The following is a 14,851-nucleotide window of genomic DNA, read 5'->3' on the forward strand; positions in this document are numbered from 1 at the left end:
CTTACCTGCATCATCTTTCACTTAAACTGTAGCTGTTTTTAATATGGCTCTTCAACCGACCTTGAAACCTCAGTTGATCGCTGGAAGGCCTGATGCGCCTCATACTCTCGACATCTTTCGTAAGCTTACTTATTACAAAGTGGTACAACTCATCAAACTAATGCGCATATATGCGGCAGTGGACTATGTCTGTCCTTTCAGGTATCTATATAGCAATACAAACAACAGAGGGATAATTCAGCACTCTATATAGTGCGAAAATGTCTTTGACTATTGACAAAGTCGTCAAGCCACTCCTTGACGCTGGAGGTAAATATGATGGCAAAGTCAAAGCAATCATCCGCTTGCAAGTCCAGCCGTGGCACGTTGCCTCGACCTTGACGCATGAGTCTGCGTTGGCTGTCAGTAGTGCCTCGTCCCGGATTATTTTAGTATTTATGTTCTCTCAAGGTCGCTCGCGTCGCCCCAGAGAAATTCTGGCCCTACTCGGTTGAGGCAGGTCTTCCATTCATTGGGCATGATACATTGCATCATAAGTCATTACTTAATCCCCCACTATTCTAGTTATTTAAACACCAGCAAGATTTCTTCGACAAATCCATCGCGAATCTCACTGTAACACAAATTCGCGAGAAGCTTGTCAACCTCGCGCTGCCTATTGTTGGATCCAACGAGAAGGAGAGGCTAATTGATAATCTCACATACAATTCTACCCCGAACGGCGGAGTAGCCGTGACGGATGACTTGAAGTACAACAGTACGTCGATTTCGTCCATCGAATGCATTGGAATGGTATGCTTATATGCGTCTTGTTGGGTCCACCAAGTCAAATTCGGAAGACAGAACGGAATCCATGTCTCGCCAACCGTCCTATGGGACGGTCTAGTTGCGAATGAAATATCAAGCTCGTGGGGTGAGCAGGATTGGAATGACTTCTTAAAGGCGAAGATCGTCGTTTAGATGAGACCAAATAAAAATGAACTGTAAAATAGTATTGTACCAATTGAAATCATGTACTTCAATTAGGCTTATCAATAAGAAGTTTCTTGAGATGGGTTTGAACTGTCTGTGCGTCTACGCGTCCTTTACTCGCTCTCATGATGTAGCCCACTAGCTTGTTAAGCACCCTAGTATTGCCGTTTCGTATCACCTCTGCTTCCTCTGGTAACGCCTTGACGGCTTCGTCGCAATATTTGTCAATGAGATTGCCGACGTTCCTATCTCCAACGACCAACGCGAGTAATGACAATTCTTGAGCTATATGGGCAGGTGGATCCCTGGACTTCTTCTCAATAATGTATCGTAGTATTTGCTTTGCGGCCGTTCCTAATATAAATTTAGCACAGATAGATAGAGAAAATCTCTTCACTTACCGGTCACCTTATTGCTTTCGACTAAGTCTATGAGGTCACGAAGCTGTTCAACGGAAACAACATTCTCTCGGAAGGTCTCCTTTCGTGCAACAAGAAGTCCGTAGAGGTCATGTGTGATCCTGAATACATCGCATTAGCGAGGTAGCAATTACGATGACAGACACCATTTACGAACCAATTCATTGCAGCTTTAGGATCTCTTTTCTTCGCTACTGCATCAAAATATGAAACTAAACCGCTACCTATCCGACCGTCAAAGCCTACTTCGCGCCCCTCGTCGATAGACATAAGGAAGTTGACATCTCTTTCACTGAGGCCCCTGGATAGTAGGCGAGCACGTGTTTGCTCTGGGAGTTCGGGCATCGTGGATCGCACTGATTCAATGTAACTCTATGGACAGTCAATGGATATCATTGTCTTTACGAAAAAGAGTCGTACGTCTTCAAGAAGTAAGGGCGGTAAGTTCGGGTCGGGCATGTATCGATAGTCTGGTGCATCTTCCTTGCTTCTCAGCAAATATGTCTCAGCCCTTTGTTCATCGAATCCTCTAGTTTCTTGAGCGACAGTACCGCCCTTCTCCAGCAAGGATATATGCCTCAGAATTTCTGATTCTGCGATACAACCGTCAGAACTACGGCAGACAATTGTGAGCGGGAACAGTCCTTACTGATGGCAATGGTCATGAATTTCACGCTGTTCAGGTTTTTAATCTCACATCGAGTACCTCTCGATTCTCCGATGCGGTTAACCGAAACATTAGCGTCGCATCGAAGAGAACCCTATAAAGTAGTGATTAAACGAAGAAAATAAGATGATTTAGAATAGAATACCTCATCCATGTTACCGTCGCTCGAGCCGATAGTTCTTAGTAAGGCTTGTAAGGTTCTAAGATATTCACCCGCTTGTTCAGGCGTTCTGTAGACTGATTCAACAAATGTCCCATTCAATGACATTACACATACGTCATGTCAGGATCAGAGACTATTTCCATCAATGCCGTTCCAGCTCTATTTAAGTCTATGGCAGACTGCTTTTTCTTGTCGTCAAAAGTAGACTTGGCAGTATCCTGGAAAGGTCAAAGCTTAGTATAAAACGTCTTTGTAGTAGACTATTAGCGGTCGCCTCAACTTGTTCTAGCTGGATTTGCTTTATCTTTACAGATAATCCACATTTTTGTAGCTTGAGGTAACCGCCTTTAGCCAATGGCGCTGTTTAAAGCCTTGAGCTACAGGGAAAGTCAAATAAATCAGAGTGATATACCATATTGCTGAGTGATCTGGTAGCCCGCAGGAAGATCCGAGTAGAAATAATGTTTCCGATCAAAAGCAGAGTGGCGCTGAATCTTCGCGTTTAAGGCGAGCGCAGCCCTCACGGCGAGGTCAACGCAGGACGAATTCAATTTCTATGTACACGTTATTAAACTTCATAGAGGTAGATAGAATAAGCGCAACTTACTGGCAGTGTACCAGGAAAGGACGCGTCAAATAGATCAACATGCGTATTTGGAGGCTCATCGTATTTCGAAGTCCATGCGTCTTGCCTAAAATCAGTCGAGTGTCGGAATAGACAAGGCTATACGAACAGGAAAACAGTTTTGCACGGGACTTGATCTGTGCGTGTACTTCTAGGCCGATAACGACTTCCCAGCCCGGCCACTGGCTTATAGAAGCTGATCCAGCCTTCGTTGATAGGCTGAAACGCCTATACGTCCTTTCATGCCGTAGAATCGATTTTGAACATCGCCTGAGCATGAGAAAAAGGGGAAGGAGGTCAGCCTGGATCCCGTCTCACGTGCAGACGCGTCGTGCATGATCGACGCGACGCGTTCCTGTGTTTGCCACTTGCTCCCGTCCTCCTGCGCCGTTCACGCCTTACCCGATTCATACTTGTACACTCGTTTAATACTGTATCATACTCAAGATGCGCAGCCTTTCTTTCATCTCAGCCCTTGTCTTGCTTCCTTCTTTCACTTCCTATCTTGTATCCGCCACCTCTATTACGCGCAATTCCGACGTCGATCTACGGAAGTACTATACCCGCTATCGCTCGCTGGGCGACGACTATCATTTCGATCCTAGAGAATGGCAAAACGTTAATGTTACCGATCTCTCGTACAAATATGAAAAGGTGCCTTCACCTGCGAAACCCAATCCGAGGGCACCACCCAAGAGATCCCACGGTGGCCTTGCGCAAGTGCTCAAAGAAATGAAAGGATTGGGTACTCCAGAGCAGGTCAAGATCACTTGGTACGCATGGTGGACGTCTTCAAAAAAGACCTGCTCATGCTTGTTAAGGTACACTGGACATGATCTCGAGAACCCGAGCTGCTGGGCTAAGCCGACCTGGGCACCCACCGTGAGCTGTTTCTGAAGAGAATCAATTCTTTCATGTTGACGGTAATTAGGACGAATCCTTTGCTTGCGCTCTGACTCTGGAAGGCTGGAACTCGCAGCCGAAATGCTTCAAGTTTCTCGAGCGTAAGCTATCCTTGTGTTGACCGAGACACTATGCTCATTTCGGCGAACTTCAGTTTGCAACGGTCCCTTGAAATGCGTCTTTGTCCGTGTGGTCGACTCCTGTGCAGGATGTGCGCCCGGCTCAAAGCACGTAGACTTAACCAAAGGGGCATTTTCTCAACTTACCGATCCCGACGAGGGCGTCTTGAATGTACAGATGAGACACGCAACGGACCCGGTGACTTGGTTTGAAGATTTATGGGGACCAGAAAATAACTGAAATAACAAGACCATCTCACATTCTCTGAGAGTTCTATGTATTATAACAATGGTCCAAGACATGTACAGTTTAGATTGTAGACTAGCCAACACAATGTATTAATACTATGTACTACGAATTTCTATGCCTTTACCAACACAGATGTAAATTAATCAGTACATTGTAGTCTGAATTTAGGCATCAGGCATTGATTGTGACCCTCTTTCTCTTTTTGACATCGCCTACTACGACTTGATCTCGGAGTTCCTTGATCTTGTCCTCGTCAACGATGTTTTCTTCCAGAAATAAAGCAGTTCGTGTTGCCTCATCCTGTCGCTTCATGTAACGCAAGGCAGCAAGGTTGTACGCGACCATGTCCTTCTGTTTCATCAATGCGTCGCGAAGGTGTTTGCGTAAAGGGATTAACGAAGAACGGAGAGCTCTATGCGTGACTATCTGTCGATGGTGTGTCCGTAGAAGGAATACCATAATGCGCGACACTAGCGAGATATTTTGATTCTACTCGTATTTTGGCATTAATAACATTAAATTAAATTAAAAAATGGTGATCGTACCCTCCTAGCCCATTCATTGAGGTACACCATCAAGCTCAAGACTTTACTGAAGGGTAACACGAGAACAGCGTCCATCAAGGCAGTGTTGTGTATTTTCTCGATAATCATGAGCACGTATTGATCCGGTTCCATATTGTACGCCGCAAGAACTGCATTTCTTGGTGGAGGTTGGAGTTTCTCTGCCTCGTGAGCAGGAAGTTTAGCCATTGCGTCGCGGTATTCTGCGAACACGAAACGTTCGCTATCGGCGAGCTCGAGGGCTTCCATTATTCGTTCTCCTGCCATCAGTGTTTCGGTCGTTTGTTTTGATACACCTGTTGCTTCTGCTGGCTGCTCTACGCCTTCTGCATCGGGTGCTCCTGATCCTATTGGCTCGTCTGTTCTATTCATCATTTCGGCGATTCCACTTTCGTATAATTGCTCAAGCTCGCGCTCTCGCTCTTCTTCAAGAAATAGCTAGATCAAGATGTTATGATCGGAAGCGTAAGTTGAGGCAATTTAATTGTACTTACTGGTTCATCAAGTTTCTCCCAGACGCGGATCGATTTATCATGGGAACCCGTCACAACGAACTTGCCATGATTACTGACAGCCAACGCCCATATCTCACCATGATGGCCCTCCAGTTTCTGTATGTTTTCAAACTACAAATCCTATCTCGGTATATTTTTCTTACGAAGTAACGTGTGTTGCATGACTCACTTTGTCTCCGTCCCAGTACTTTAGTAGCTTATCTTTGCTAACAGTCCAAAAGTAATGCGAATTAGAAGCTTTCTCGAAGGCAACTTGCATAATACTCTCGTCGTGCGCAAAAATCGATTTATGACAATCGCCGAAATCTAAGCCCCAGATCTTGACATTCTTGTCCGCGGAGCAAGTGACGATTAGCTTGGAGTCATCCGAGATATCCATGGATAGGACAGGAAGCTATAGAGCGTATATTGAGGAACGCCATCTATAAAGAGCAAGAAATGAAGTACCTTGTGTCCGTACAATGACAGGAAGAATTTTAAAGTATCTTGATAGAATATCTTGACCGTCGAGTCGAGCAAAGAAACAGCGAGAAGCTTGCCGTTCGGGCTGAAACGAACGCTGAGGACGTCATCAGTCATTTTAAGCGTCCGAACGTGTACAAGCGCCTGGATGGATCCCAATGTATACGAAGATCCAGTATCTTCTCTCTCGAACTCCCAGAACTTGACGTCCTTGTCAGCGCTGCCCGAGACCAACACCTGCTCGTCTGGTCGAATGTGCATGGACCATACAGTTGAAGAGTGGGCTTTGACTGTCTCTATCAAGGAAGACGAGGCAATGTCGAAGAGTTCTATTTCTCCGGTTTTGGTCCCAATGGCAATCTGAAATATACCGACGAATTAAAATAATCGACATCGAGTTCCAACCAACGACACCTACTTGTCGATCCCCAGGTAAGAACAAGCTGCAAATAGCATATGAACAATCAATAGTTCGTATGCAGGCCGTGGTTTTAAGATTCCAGATTTTGAGAGTTCCTGGGAGAATATATGTAAGGCAACACCTAAAATACGGTAGATAGTGAATTACCATTTGATGCCGATGCTAAGAGTTGGTCGTCGGAGCTCAGACATAATGTACGCACGTCCGTGCGATGTCCAGGTAGGTCAAGCGAATACAGTCGCGTCGCCTCTGGCGGCTCGTCTTTGTTCTTCGTTGGCGGTGGAATATCATATACCTCTAGGGAATTGGTATTCAAAACAGTTAAGAGCTTTGTAACTGTATCAGCGAGACCGAATTACAAAACAATACTGATACACGTACGTGCACACCACCTTTTGGATCATTGTCCTCACTCGAGAAAGCGAACGACCTGATTTTCCCGCTTGCTCGGATAACGAGATGCGGAGTGAACAGCTCAGCAAGTCTGATTTCCTGCTCGCCCACGCCAATGTGTTCGTCACGCTCAGTTTCTCCTTTCTCCGTCTCCTTCTCATTCTTCGCATTGTTACCCTTTGCCTTCGCCTTTTCTCTTTCGCGTTTTCTTCTTCGAGCCTGTTTCTTCCGTATTTCCTCCTCGGTACGGATCCGGAAAACGTCGATGGACCTGTCATGGGATTGCACAGCAAGTAGAGCTCTTGAACGATGGAATGTCAATTGCGAGATCCTATGTCGCGTTGAAAGCGGAAGGGTCGCTATGAAATGGATCATTCTGGTCATCTACATTTTGATTAGCAATGTAATTTGAGACCAGGCCAATAAATACTGTACCTCTCCCGTTCCTGATTCCTTTAATCCTTCCGATAGTGCTTCATGATCAATCCTCCAGGCTTTCAGTTCTCCCTCTCCGCCCCCAGTAAAAATCAAGTCCTGCTCCGGATTGATATCTGTAGTCCATACTTCTGAAGGGTGCGCGACGATAGTCTGCACACAGTGCTGAGTAGAAAGATCCCATAATTTTAATAGCGTATCCTTCGACGACGTCACGAGAAAGTCAACAGAGGAAACGGCTGAAGATGTCGATGCGGAATATGTTGCGGTGCTTAGGAAACGTATCCCAGTAATCTGATCACGATGCCCACGTAGCCTGACAGCAGTGCAAAACGCTTAGCAGTAAAGTTAAGATTGAATGCGAGGACTAACCTGAACAGTCCACCCTCTCCAACAATGTCCCAAAGAATAATATCTGTGTCCTGAGACCCAGACGCAAGCCTTACACCGGCTTGGTCAAACCGCAAAGCGGTGACGGCCTTCTTATGGCCGTTGAACGTTGCGATAACACTCTGATTTTGAGACTGCCACAAGCGAATAGATCCGTCGGCATAACCAACAGCAAAGACGTCTTTCTGAGGAGACTGTTCTATACAGGTTACTTCGGCACGATGTCCAGTTTCGTGCCACATAGCTAGCTGAAGGACATAAATAATAACGTTCAACTAGCTGACGATGGAACGTACCATTTGAGCTCTTTTAACGTCCCAGACAAGAACATCTTCAAGTGCGGGTACATATGCAAGCTTGCCATCCCAGACGGAATTTGAGCTTGAGCTGCAGACGAGCCCGAAAGCCTTGGTATTGTCATTAGTTGAGTTAGTTTTGAAACTATATAATGAGAGTGCGCACCTCAGTAGGGCCGTGTCTAAGATAGCTCCGGACCATGACTATTCACGGTTTCGATGCAGCTGAAGTCTCGCGAAATGTCATTGTCAAGTTTGTTTGGAGAAAAATGTCGGCCCGGCCCTCGGTCAGTGCAGCCGGGGGTCCTCGCCGGAAATGCTACTAAATATGATCGACGCTACATCAACACTTGTTCTCACCGTACATGCTTTGGCTCTCAAGGCTAACCAGCTTCAATCGATCTCAGATTATCTCTGGACACTCAAAGTATTTCTCAAGAATGACCGCCACGAACAGGCCGACCAGCTTGGAAGCCGCAGACAAATTCGTTACATTCGTCAACGCGTCACCAACTCCGTTCCATGCAGTCCAAAACGCCTCGTCTATGCTTGAGAAGGCTGGATTTACTAAGGTTGCACAAATCCCAACATCCACATATATTATGGTACTTATACTGGTTGCATTTTGAAGCTAGTTGAGGATGAGAAGTGGAACCTGAAGGGTGGCGGAAAATACTTCTTTACAAGGCGCGTATTTCGGAAGCATGACTTTCGGAATGTTCAACTGAGAGTCGCGTAGAAACCAAGCCTCTTTACTGGCGTTCACCTTACCACAGAAGTGGGAACCTGGAACAGGAGCTTCCATAGTGGCTACTCACGTCGATAGTCCTAACCTTCGCATAAGACCCGTATCCAAGAAGTCTAGCGCGGGGTATCTCCAGGTTGGTGTAGAGACGTAAGGGATGACATTCCTTTTCAATTATCAAGGTCCCTCATTCGTTTATAGGTATGGAGGTGGAATTTGGCACTCATGGTTGGATCGTGATTTGTCCATTGCTGGTCGAGTCATCATCTCCGATGGCTCAGGCAACTTCAACTCAAAACTGATAAAAGTCAACCGACCGTTAATCCGGATTCCAACATTGGCCATTCATCGTTTGTGATCGGCTTAATTTGACCTTCGAGCCCTCTTCTGATAAACCCGTAGTTGAACGTGGCGTTAATGACTGTTTCAAGTTCAACCAAGAGACCGAGATGGTACCAGTGCTCGGCCTTATCTCAGCGCAATTGAACGCACCGAAAGAAGAAAAGAAGACGGAAGAAGTGAAATTGGCATCGAGCATACGAGACGACCATCATCCAGCCCTACTTTCCGTACTCGCAGAGGAACTTTCTGTAAAACCAGAGCAGATCCATGATTTTGAACTGTGAGTCCTGCTTTATTTAGCGAGTATTTAACTTGACTGAGAACCATCTTCAGGCACCTATATGACACTCAGCCGTCTACTCTAGGCGGTGTCAACAATGAATTCATCTTCAGCCCAAGAATGGACAACCTTGTATCCTCGTACGTCCATGAATCGCTGTACCTTGACTACTCCAGTTGACCTGTCGTCTAGATTTTGCGCCGTGGAGGCGTTGACACAGATGGCGTCGTATGAATCCTTCCCACACTTGGAAGGGAATGTTAATGTTATCGCTCTCTTCAACCACGAGGAAGTCGGGTCGGTCTCTTCAACCGGCGCGGAATCTTCAATTATTCCATCCCTTCTCAATCGATTGTCACCAAATGCTGAAGCGCTAAATCAGTCCATCGCTCGGTCTTTCCTCATCTCTGCTGATATGGGACACGCCGTTCATCCGAATTATACGAGTAAACATGAGGAGAACCATAAGCCAGTGATGAACGGAGGAATTGTGTTAAAAATTAATGCAAAACAGAGATATACAACGGATTCAATTGGTGCCTTCCTTGTGAGAAGGCTGGTTGAGCGAAAAGGTGGCAGGGTCCAGGTGTACGAGGTCCGCAACGACATGTGCGTCTATCCGTGTATTCACAACCATGTATATGTTAATTGACTCTCGTCTGGAGGTCTTGCGGATCGACAGTCGGGCGTGAGTCACCTTTGTCCTATCCTGTCCCAAGGTTACTCAAAGCTATTCCTTCCTAGCAATGCTCTCAAAAATTGGCGTGAGAACAGTCGACGTCGGAAATGCGATGCTTTCAATGCATTCTATCCGGGAAACGGCAGGCAGTCACGACGTTCAACACGCAATTGATGTGAGTTTCCTGGCTGTACCTCTTCTCTCCGAATTGAGCTGAACATATTCGTAGCTCTTCTCATCCTTATTTGAAGGATTTGCAACCCTCGACAAAACCCTTTCGTTAGAATAGTCGAAGATAACTTTTGTACAGTTGTTCATTGCATTTTGAATAATGTAAAAAAAAAGATGAATTTGCTAAGGTACGAGCGCGAATACACTTTATATTACTGTGCAAAAAAACAAAGAAAATACAGAAAGAAAGAAAAAAAGAAAAATTTGGCCTACATTTCCATTACCAAACGAAACACACGATCTATTTTCTCTGCATTCTCAACTGCTGTTTCCACCTTCTTTCCACCATCTTCATCCGACACAATGACAACATCAACCCGCTTGAATTCATTGTCATGCCACTCAAACCCTTTAGAATGAAGCTTGTGTGAAGCGTTCTGGCAAGTAACCTGGATAGGAACTATACAGCTGTGTTTGGGGCAACAAAACCAAAAATCAAAACCAGGATAACGGTCGTGTGGGACAAACATTGCGTCCTCCTTGCTCGTCTTGATGTCACCATGTTGGACAGCAACACGCTTGACTTTTTGAAAATCCTCCCCAGGACGGGCGGAATCATCGCCCTCCACTATATTCGCCGAACAGTCTTGACCACCAATAAGCAACGTATACGGCTTCGACTCTGGATCGTGCTCCCAACCTGCATCTTGTTGGTCCATTTGTTGTGACTTCCGCTTTAGCACCCTCTTCAACTCCGATAGCCGAAACGCTCCTCCCTTATACATATCCTTCTCCGCTATAACTTGTAATAGCTTACCCGCGGATCCTCTGGTCTTAGGATTCTTCAAGAAAATTCAGAGAAGTTCAAGGCGCGTAGGTTTCTAACACCAGCTTTGCGACAGACTTGGATGCAAACTCGACACGAAAATCGCGACGGCTCTCATCACTAGGCTCTGCAATGAGTATCTTGTGAGAGAATTCGGTTTCAAAATAACCTGCACTCAGATTCCTAACCATGGTTCGGAGGCTCTCACCATTCATGCCGGAGAGTTTAGCTTTGATCTCTTCTCTGTAATCGTCTGGGTCGGTAGAGTGTTCGTAGGCTGAGCGTACATTGGGACCGAATTCGTCAAAGAAGTACCCCAATTGGTGTTCCGTTAGAAAACCTTTCCCCTTTTGGCACCCTCGTCTATAAGAACCATCGTATTACGATTTACTTTCACGTCGATAGGGAACAATGACTTACATTACAATGACTTCCTCCTTCAAACAGCACTGCATCCATAAAAGTTTGAAGTTTTCGTATTTGTCCATGAATGTGAGTCGATCTTTTCGCGGTGATACCGCCATAATTAACTTCCGGGAGCACACGAGACAGGCGTTGAGGAACGAAGTAGGCGGTTCTTTGTTATCCCGGTTACTATCCACTAGAAACCAGGTATGTTCTGGCAGGAATGGGAGGTCATCCTTTATGTTTGTACAGCAAAACACTCCAGCCTCTTCAAATATCAAGAACTCGTACGGTTTAAACTGCAGAACAGTCGTTTGTCGTGCAAGCAGGCGCAATGCAAGCACGTATAAAAGGAATAATGTCTTGCCTGTAGCACTAATGAGTACAAGTATAAAGCCAACACGATACCTTGCTCACCACTGCCGGGAGTGCCTACGACAATAACTCCGGGGTTGAGCAAGTCATTCTCAATTGCTTTGATGTCCAAATTTTCGAAAGGGTTGTGTGGAGGAAATGTTTCCGTGTCTGCCGTACTTTTGCTTATATCGATTTTATAGCCAGCGACATCACCAAAACCCTCGCTAAAGCTACTGAAGATGCTGGACAACATTTTACAGTACTCAACCCGCACATAAACACTGCGGCATTTATGAGGAATGCGCAAGACATATGGAACGTCGTTCCCAAAGCGCCATTCTAGTATGCAGGCTTGCTCTGGAACTGGTTCGGATATCCTGCGCTCTGCGTCGCGAATAACGGGCTCGAGCTTGAACACGGAGTGTGGATCTTGTAACAGCCACGCCTGGTCATACAATGCAGCTAAAGATCCCCGGAAGTTGTTGACTCTTTTGACTACGTGTGCTTCAACGTCATTCTGGGTTGTCAGGATGGACAAATCAGCGTTATTGGACATGGTAGATGTGATGATAAGTACTGTCAAACACAACTGAGCAGACGTAGGGCGAGACGAATGAGTGCGGTACGCAGATTAGGTTTCTTGTGACGCACGTACATTCCCACGGCCTCCCATTGAGAAATATATCGCTTATGTGATCAAGTTATTGTACCTTACCCGAGGCCGGGTGGCTGTGCTTCTTGATCCGCATTCTGCAAACGCGATCACGCGTTGAACCTTTCCACAACAGTCAAAGTGACTGTTGCCAGCATTTAAACAACTCTTTCTGTAGAGCTTGCGCTCGCAGCTTTCCTTTTTCCTTCCTTTTCCTTGATTGCGGCGTGCTTTCCGGCTCTCTGAGGTTGCGTCACAATGCGCTTCCTTCGCCCTTTTCTCCTTTCATTATCGGTCGTCTCGTCCTATGCTTATGCACAGGACCTTGATTCAGACAGTGTTCTCAAGCAGAAGCATGCATACCAAGTAAGGATTACATTTTCCATACATAATGCTTCCTTAGGCTCAATGAGAAATGCCTTCTTTAGAGTGATGTTGCACGGCTGCGAAGAATCGTGATTAACAGGTTAGTACAATTCACACAAATATTTGAAGCCTACAAGGATCTGATTGGATTTTGGTGTAATAGCCTTTATTCACACGGGTGCGACCAGAAAGCTATAATATCTCTTCAACACAATACTTAACAATGACAATTTAGGGACGTTTTCCTCCGAGAACTCATCTCCAACGCAAACGATGCTCTGGAGAAGCTCAGACTTATAAGCCTAACTGTCAAGCAAGTCTGGAATGGGTCTGAACCGTTAAACATTTCAATCAAAGCTGTTAAGGATGAAGATGGGCCTGGAGGACGTATTATTATTTCTGGTAAGAATACTCGAACATGGGCATTTCGTATGACTTGCTTACTGAATTGTATTCAGACACTGGTATCGGGATGTCACCAGAGGAGCTGACTGCAAATCTTGTGAGTCGATATCTGCTGTGTAAAATATGTATATATCTCTTATAACCAGTATACAGGGAACTCTCGCGAAATCGGGCACTGCGGAATTCTTGCAACGAGCAGAAAGCACTGACGGAACCAATTCTGGAAATCTTATAGGCGCTTTCGGTCTCGGTTTTTACTCGTCTTTCCTTGTGGCAAATCGTGTATACGTGGCTAGTGTCCCACCACCAAACTGTGCAAGACCCTAATCCTATTCAACACGTCTTCAGTTCTTCGGCCGATGAAAGCGCGTTTGAAGTCTACCCTGATCCCCGAGGAACACTCTGGGGAGAGGGACGGAAATCACCCTTGTCTTGAAGAATGAAGCCATTGAGTTCTTGGAGACTCAGAAGCTTTAAGAGCTTGTGTGAGTTGCATAAGTCTGCATAGACAGTTGTCAGCATGGATCTAATTATTCCGAAGGAATAAACACGCATCCTTTTCAACTATCTTCCCCATATACCTCTTCCATCAGTATGAGGACGAAGTGCCTGTTGAGGATGAGGAGTCGCTTACCCTCGAAGACACCAAGACTGAAAAAGAGACTCCTGAGGACAAAGACGAGGATGAGGCTGTTATCGAAGAAGTCTCTGATGACGAGACTGATACGACAAAAGAGAAAGAAGAGGAGACCAAGAAAGTGATGGTTGATGAATAGATGCATTTGAACCCGTTACCATCTGTCTGGTTGAGGTAAGCCCAGATTGCTTGTCTTTGCTTCCACAGGTGTCAGTCATTGTTCTGCAGGGATGTCACAGACGAAGAATACTCTCTTTTATATCAGGCAACCTTCCGAGACTTCACTCTTCCCCTAGCCTGGCAGTATTTCTCCGGAGACACAGGCTCTGGCGTCTCATTCAAGGCGATCATTTTCGTTCCTTCTCGTCTGTCAGTATTGTGCTGTCATTTTCCCTTGAACCTGAGACTGATAAAGTGATATAGCGATGATAAGTTTTGGTCGGAGCCTCTGAACATCCCAACGAAGGATATTCGTCTCCTAGTCAAACGCGTATTCATCACGAACGACTTCGGTAGCGATGAGCCTCTACCTAAATGGGCAAGCTAGGTCAAGGTCATTATCGACGGTAAGTTACTCTTCCAGCTCCAAAGAGTGCACATATTGATCAACACCACTTAGCCGAGGATCTTCCGCTCAATGCCTCGCGAGAGTCCTTGCAGCACACCAAATTCCTCAAACAGATCAAACAAATCATCGTCAAGCGTGTCTTCCAGTTGTTGACGAAGATTGCTGATGAAGACCCGGAGACCTTCGAGAAGATCTGGCAAGCTTACGGACCAGTAATCAAACTCGATGCGGTCGAGAGTGCACCGAACAGGGAGAAACTAGCTGCTCTCGCAAGATCCCGTACGACTCAACGCGACTCGGCTTCTTTGGACCAAGTAAAATGCTTTACGAACTTATTTTGGGAAACTTTGACTAACTATACGTATCAATAGTACTTAGAGAACCGTAAAAAGGGACAGAAACAGATCTTCTATCTCACCAAAGTTGGCAAACCAATCGATACATTGAAACCGATTCTCGTCCACAGGTCTTGCGGCTCGACAGTAGGACGTAAGCTATCTCATCCCATCCCATTCTAGTACATGTACTAAGGTGGTCGTTTATAGCAATGCTCTCAAAGATTGGCGTGAGAACAGTCGACGTCGGAAACGCGATGCTTTCAATGCATTCTATCCGGGAAACGGCAGGCAGTCACGACGTTCAACACGCAATTGATGTGAGTTTCTTGGCTGTACGTTTTCTCTCCGAATTGAGCTGAACATATTCGTAGCTCTTCTCATCCTTATTTGAAGGATTTGCAACCCTCGACAAAACCCTTTCGTTAGAATAGTCGAAGATAACTTTTGTACAGTTGTTCATTGCATTTTGAATAATGTAAAAAAAAGA

The 14,851-nt window shown here is 45.6% G+C and overlaps 5 protein-coding genes across 5 annotated transcripts; 2 read left to right on the top strand and 3 right to left on the bottom strand.

Annotated features, from left to right (window-relative positions):
• Positions 1-42: 42 nt before the first annotated feature.
• Positions 43-3,124, bottom strand: FOMMEDRAFT_169505 (glutamyl-tRNA amidotransferase; the record flags this gene model as incomplete). Its single annotated transcript, XM_007268584.1, has 16 exons — positions 43-119; positions 180-201; positions 254-401; positions 451-495; positions 565-757; positions 827-1,326; positions 1,374-1,492; positions 1,549-1,763; positions 1,812-1,984; positions 2,041-2,152; positions 2,204-2,288; positions 2,336-2,439; positions 2,502-2,581; positions 2,634-2,775; positions 2,829-2,908; positions 2,956-3,124. 11 exons carry the CDS (start codon positions 3,122-3,124, stop codon positions 1,019-1,021), a joined length of 1,587 nt encoding a protein of 528 aa, XP_007268646.1. The 3' UTR covers positions 43-119; positions 180-201; positions 254-401; positions 451-495; positions 565-757; positions 827-1,018.
• Positions 3,125-3,396: 272 nt separating this feature from the next.
• FOMMEDRAFT_142017 (WD-repeat-containing protein) lies at positions 3,397-7,795 on the bottom strand (the record flags this gene model as incomplete). Its single annotated transcript, XM_007268585.1, has 15 exons — positions 3,397-3,619; positions 3,668-3,728; positions 3,778-3,850; positions 3,904-4,607; positions 4,664-5,119; positions 5,176-5,307; positions 5,366-5,590; positions 5,644-6,018; positions 6,077-6,174; positions 6,227-6,407; positions 6,461-6,856; positions 6,908-7,223; positions 7,280-7,545; positions 7,594-7,704; positions 7,760-7,795. The coding sequence occupies 12 exons, from the start codon at positions 7,793-7,795 to the stop codon at positions 4,290-4,292; spliced, it is 2,910 nt and encodes a 969-aa protein (XP_007268647.1). The 3' UTR covers positions 3,397-3,619; positions 3,668-3,728; positions 3,778-3,850; positions 3,904-4,289.
• A 238-nt stretch (positions 7,796-8,033) lies between these two features.
• On the top strand, positions 8,034-9,943 carry FOMMEDRAFT_111148 (aspartyl aminopeptidase; the record flags this gene model as incomplete). Its single annotated transcript, XM_007268586.1, has 10 exons — positions 8,034-8,165; positions 8,225-8,280; positions 8,333-8,488; positions 8,540-8,688; positions 8,741-8,960; positions 9,014-9,100; positions 9,153-9,569; positions 9,626-9,648; positions 9,705-9,814; positions 9,869-9,943. 10 exons carry the CDS (start codon positions 8,034-8,036, stop codon positions 9,926-9,928), a joined length of 1,410 nt encoding a protein of 469 aa, XP_007268648.1. The 3' UTR covers positions 9,929-9,943.
• Positions 9,944-10,095: 152 nt separating this feature from the next.
• Positions 10,096-11,988, bottom strand: FOMMEDRAFT_142020 (uncharacterized protein). The gene is made up of 3 exons (XM_007268587.1): positions 11,459-11,988; positions 11,057-11,408; positions 10,096-10,999 (listed from the first exon to the last, which is right to left on the bottom strand). Exons 1-3 carry the CDS (start codon positions 11,952-11,954, stop codon positions 10,675-10,677), a joined length of 1,173 nt encoding a protein of 390 aa, XP_007268649.1. The 5' UTR covers positions 11,955-11,988; the 3' UTR covers positions 10,096-10,674.
• Positions 11,989-12,308: 320 nt separating this feature from the next.
• On the top strand, positions 12,309-14,795 carry FOMMEDRAFT_30081 (ribosomal protein S5 domain 2-like protein; the record flags this gene model as incomplete). The annotated part of the gene is made up of 13 exons (XM_007268588.1): positions 12,309-12,416; positions 12,479-12,516; positions 12,652-12,818; positions 12,875-12,918; positions 12,975-13,103; positions 13,415-13,579; positions 13,724-13,827; positions 13,882-13,948; positions 14,006-14,024; positions 14,078-14,340; positions 14,398-14,515; positions 14,572-14,681; positions 14,736-14,795. The coding sequence occupies 13 exons, from the start codon at positions 12,309-12,311 to the stop codon at positions 14,793-14,795; spliced, it is 1,392 nt and encodes a 463-aa protein (XP_007268650.1).
• Between the last annotated feature and the right edge of the window lie 56 nt (positions 14,796-14,851).

The sequence above is a fragment of the Fomitiporia mediterranea genome (genome assembly GCF_000271605.1).
Source record: "Fomitiporia mediterranea MF3/22 unplaced genomic scaffold FOMMEscaffold_8, whole genome shotgun sequence".
Taxonomy (NCBI): Eukaryota; Fungi; Basidiomycota; class Agaricomycetes; order Hymenochaetales; family Hymenochaetaceae; genus Fomitiporia; species Fomitiporia mediterranea.